Below are 4,132 nucleotides of genomic sequence, written 5' to 3' on the forward strand. Positions count from 1 at the left end.
AAAGTCAAAGCTCCAGAGTTTAAAGCTGACCTCAGAAAATTAATTTTCACCCATGGAATCAAAATCCTAACCTACCTCAACTCTGCTCTTCTCACTCACATGCACATCGCACACATACTAAGTCAGGACCCACTTATAAAGGGAAACTAGAGTCTTGACTCAGATTAGGAGAATTGGTCATGGAGTTAGAATAAACTGGTCTCAGTCTCCAGCTCTGCCAAGATGCCAATGAATTGCTGAACATTTCTAAACTTCAGTTTCCTCATCCAGAAACTAAAGGGAATAACAGGCCTCACCTCAGAGTGGTGGGGATTATTTCAGGTAATTCATTCAAACACTCAGCATAGTACTTGACATGTTAATTGTCAGTTCTCATTAATCGTGGGCCATTTTACATACTTACATAATTATTTCTAATAAGGAAGTAAACTTAGAATCATACCAATGACTTTTATTTAGGATTATTTGTGAGGTTGACATGGAAGATGGGTTGGTGAAGATGTCTGGGTGGCTCTTTAAATATTTTTCTTTACATTTTCAAGAATTATTTTATTCTCTGATTCTTTTTATTCCCATAAAAGGGCAACAGAACATATTACACTCTTGACTAGGATGCCAGAAGTAGCTGGAATATGATATAAGTCATCCTGAGCAGTAAGCGTCCCAGACGCCCACTTCTGTCAGTCAGCATCTGCAGACACCCTTGTACAGCTGCCACCCTTAGCTCTCAGCACTGTGTGATGGGGCTCAAAAAACAAGGTAGCATCTGTAGTCGTGATGTGGAAACAAAGTACTATTTGGGCCCTTTCTCAACCAGGGGGCGCATGCATGCTTCTCCATGTTCTTCCTTCCTAGAGTCTCTTCTTTCCTCCACTTTCTTACAGGTTCTTATCTCCAATCCCAGGCTTTCTCTTTCATCTCTCTCCTTTCTGCTGTCAGATTTCTGAAAGAGAAGGATCAGAAAAGGATAATTTATGAGTAACTTCATGAAGAAGAATCAGCATGAATCGTATCCCCAAAATGTGGAGATTAATCTAGTCCTCCCTTTCCCACACCTCAATCATTTCTGACACCAGTTGCCCCCGCAGCTCACTAGCTTCCTCTCTCTGTCTCTCTCTCCCTCCCTCCCTCCCTCTCTCTCTGTGACTCTAGCTACTCAGAGCTATGGAGTATCTCACAGGTTAAAAGAGAACCATCCTTCAGATTGCAAAATAGGTAGACACTGGCCACAAATTTGGGAGTCCACATGACATCCTCACTCTCACCTACTGGCTTCTACTTTGAGTGTTATAATTCACTGGATTGACTCACAAACTCACAGACAGTACCATATTACAATTATAGATTTATTATAGCAAAAGGATACAACTCAGGGTCATCATAAGGAAGAAACACATAGGCGAAATCTAGGAGAGCTCATAATATAAAGCCTCCATGTCCCAAAAATGCCCTATCCTTTCAGGGGCATGGATGTCTCACACCAACCAGGAAGCTCTCTGAGCCTTTGTATTCTGGATTTTTGTTGGCCAGTCCTATATGATAGGCTAAATTATGCCTCCTGAGGCTAGTTGATATCAATGTACCAAGTGAGTCTTTTTGGTCTGGCCAGCCCCTATCCACCAGCACAAATCCTCAGGTGTGGCCTAGAAGTCCCAGACCAAAGCATTCAATTACTCCAAAGGTTATTTCCTAGAAACCAAGAACAAAGACCACCTTACTTGGGGAAAAGCTATATTCATTACTCCATGGATAGAACTGTACTGCTGATAGCTAATAAAGCTCTATATTTCTCATAATAATAACACATGAAGAAAGCCCTGTTTGCTCAGCAGATCCCACTTCTCAGTTTCTGATAATAAGTAAGCATTAAACCTAGGGGTGTTGCTAAAGGTTTTAGTCCTAAAGAAAAGGTCAGAGGTGCATAAGCATCAGCACAAAGTTTATGTGAGGAAATTCACTGACAAATGTGATTCACAGCATGATAACATGAAGAGTTTCCTTACAGATCACATATAGAATGATTCTAACCTCCCTGGTGTCCATTCTCCTAAATTGCATTAATAATGTTGTTGTTGTTATGTGCCGTCAAGTCGGACCCGACTCATAGCAACCCCTCCTTGGGTTTCTGAGGCATTATCACTACGGAAGTAGGATTGCCCAACCTTCCTTCCGAGGAGTGGCTGGTGGGTTTGAACTGTCAGCCTTCTGGTTAGCAGTCAAGTGCCTTAGGCACTATGCTACCAGAGCTCCTTTCATTAATAATAGAGTATGCATTAAATTCTAATATGAGTACTGTGTAAAGAACGACATGTTGAGGAATGACAGCCAACCAGATTAACATTCCCCAATGGCTTGCCCAGTGTTACACATTTTTCATTTATTTATGTAGCACATACTATTATAGGGCCAGGGAATACAGCACTAAAGAAGAGAAATCATACTTTTTAGATATGACACCTTGGTGGAGGAGGACAGACAATCAGTAAATAAACCTAAAAAGAAACAAGGAAGTGATAGGTGCTATGGTAACTATCATCGTTGTTACTTGATATCAAGTCAATTCCAACTCACAGGCACCCCATGGGTGCAGAGTGGAACTGCTCCACAGTGTTTTCAAGTCTGGACCTTTCAGAAGCAGATTGCCAGGCCTGTCTCCCAAGGCACCTCTTGGTGAGTTTAACCACCAATATTTGGACTAATAGTCAAGTGTTCGTACCATGCCAGGGCTCCATGATAACTAGAAATAGAGGGATATACTAGGGAATTATTTGGGTTACAGGAGGTGTTGCTTTAGTTTTGATGGTCAGGGAGTGCCTTTCGGAGAAATTATTTAAGAACTGATCAAAGAATGGTATTTATATATGTGGCAATGGTATCCATTTAACTTCTTTATTTTTTAAATAAATATGTACATTCATTTTTTTACCCATTAAAACAGGATCAGCAGATAATCTATATGAGGAAACCCAACCTGCACATGGCCCTTTGACTGACAAATAAGTAAAATTGTTCTTTATTTTTCCCCCATTTAAATGTTAGAGAATCCCTGATTGTTAAGTGAACATATGTAATGGTAAGTGGTGATCAGATGAGCAAGGTCATAACTCATTCCTACAAGTAGAGTTTAGGAGGGATTCTGGCTGCTGAGGTGAATTTAGCTCCTCTAGAGTGTTAAATTGTTTTCATAGCTAGATAATTTCCTTGCTATCCATAATGGTTCATTGATTAAAGTCAGTGAGCAAAATGAAAAATTAAGCTGAGCTGCTCATTAATAAAGGAGCTCTGGTGGCACAAGTGACTAAGGCATTTAACTACTAAGCAAAAGTTTGGTGGTTCAAACCCATGGACAGCTCAATGGGACAGTCTACTTCCGCAAAGATTTACTGCCTTGGAAGCCCAATGGGGGTCGTTATGAGTCAAATTGACTCTATGGCAGAGGGTTTGTTTGGTTTACTCATTAAGAGAAGCATAAAATTTGTATTAGCTCTCTAAGTGTGTCTCCAGATAATTTTTATCAGATCCATAAATTGTATTTTTATGACTAAAACTCATACTTAGCAGTAATGATGCTTCTAATACTTATAAAAAGCAATATATAAAAAAAGAAAATACAGTGATGATTGTTTCCAGTTTGTCTTTTCCCATGTTAAGAATAAAGACTATCTAAGAAATGCTTGTAAATAAATGATCTGAAATATTTTTTCTCATCTCATCACCTAAAAACAAAATGTGGAAATCATTAGGATAAGCCAATTGAGTTTTTAATATGAAAATGAAAGAATATAATGTTGTTGGTCATGAATTTTTTATTTTTCACTAAGATTAATTTTATAATAAACTTTTGAATACTGGTGTAAAATGAAATGTTTAACTTAAAATTACTTATTTATCAAATAATGTGAGAAATATTAATGATTTTATAAATTCCTAACAGATTTCTTGACATTACATATAACTCTAAAAAGAACTCTTGAGTCAAAAAAATTGAAAATGCTGTCTTATTTAACTTTGTACTCAAAAGGAAGAACATGGGGAGGCGGGGCAAGATGGCGGACTAGGCAGAAGGATTGCACAGACCCTCTTCAACAAAGAAAAGGGAAACCAATTAACACAGACACAGAAGATAATCTTG

The 4,132-nt window shown here is 38.5% G+C and overlaps 1 protein-coding gene across 1 annotated transcript in view; it reads right to left on the bottom strand.

The window, feature by feature from the left end:
* Window positions 1–793: 793 nt before the first annotated feature.
* The window catches only part of LNP1 (leukemia NUP98 fusion partner 1), a 37,790-nt gene continuing 34,451 nt past the window's right edge, over window positions 794–4,132 (bottom strand). The window contains exon 3 of the mRNA XM_007945783.1: window positions 794–943. Within this exon, the coding sequence (XP_007943974.1) occupies window positions 794–943 (150 nt within the window). The remainder of the gene's footprint in view (window positions 944–4,132) is intronic.

Source organism: Orycteropus afer, unplaced genomic scaffold, assembly GCF_000298275.1.
Source record: "Orycteropus afer afer isolate SDZICR_OR568_19922 unplaced genomic scaffold, OryAfe1.0 scaffold00143, whole genome shotgun sequence".
NCBI classification, from domain to species: Eukaryota; Metazoa; Chordata; class Mammalia; order Tubulidentata; family Orycteropodidae; genus Orycteropus; species Orycteropus afer.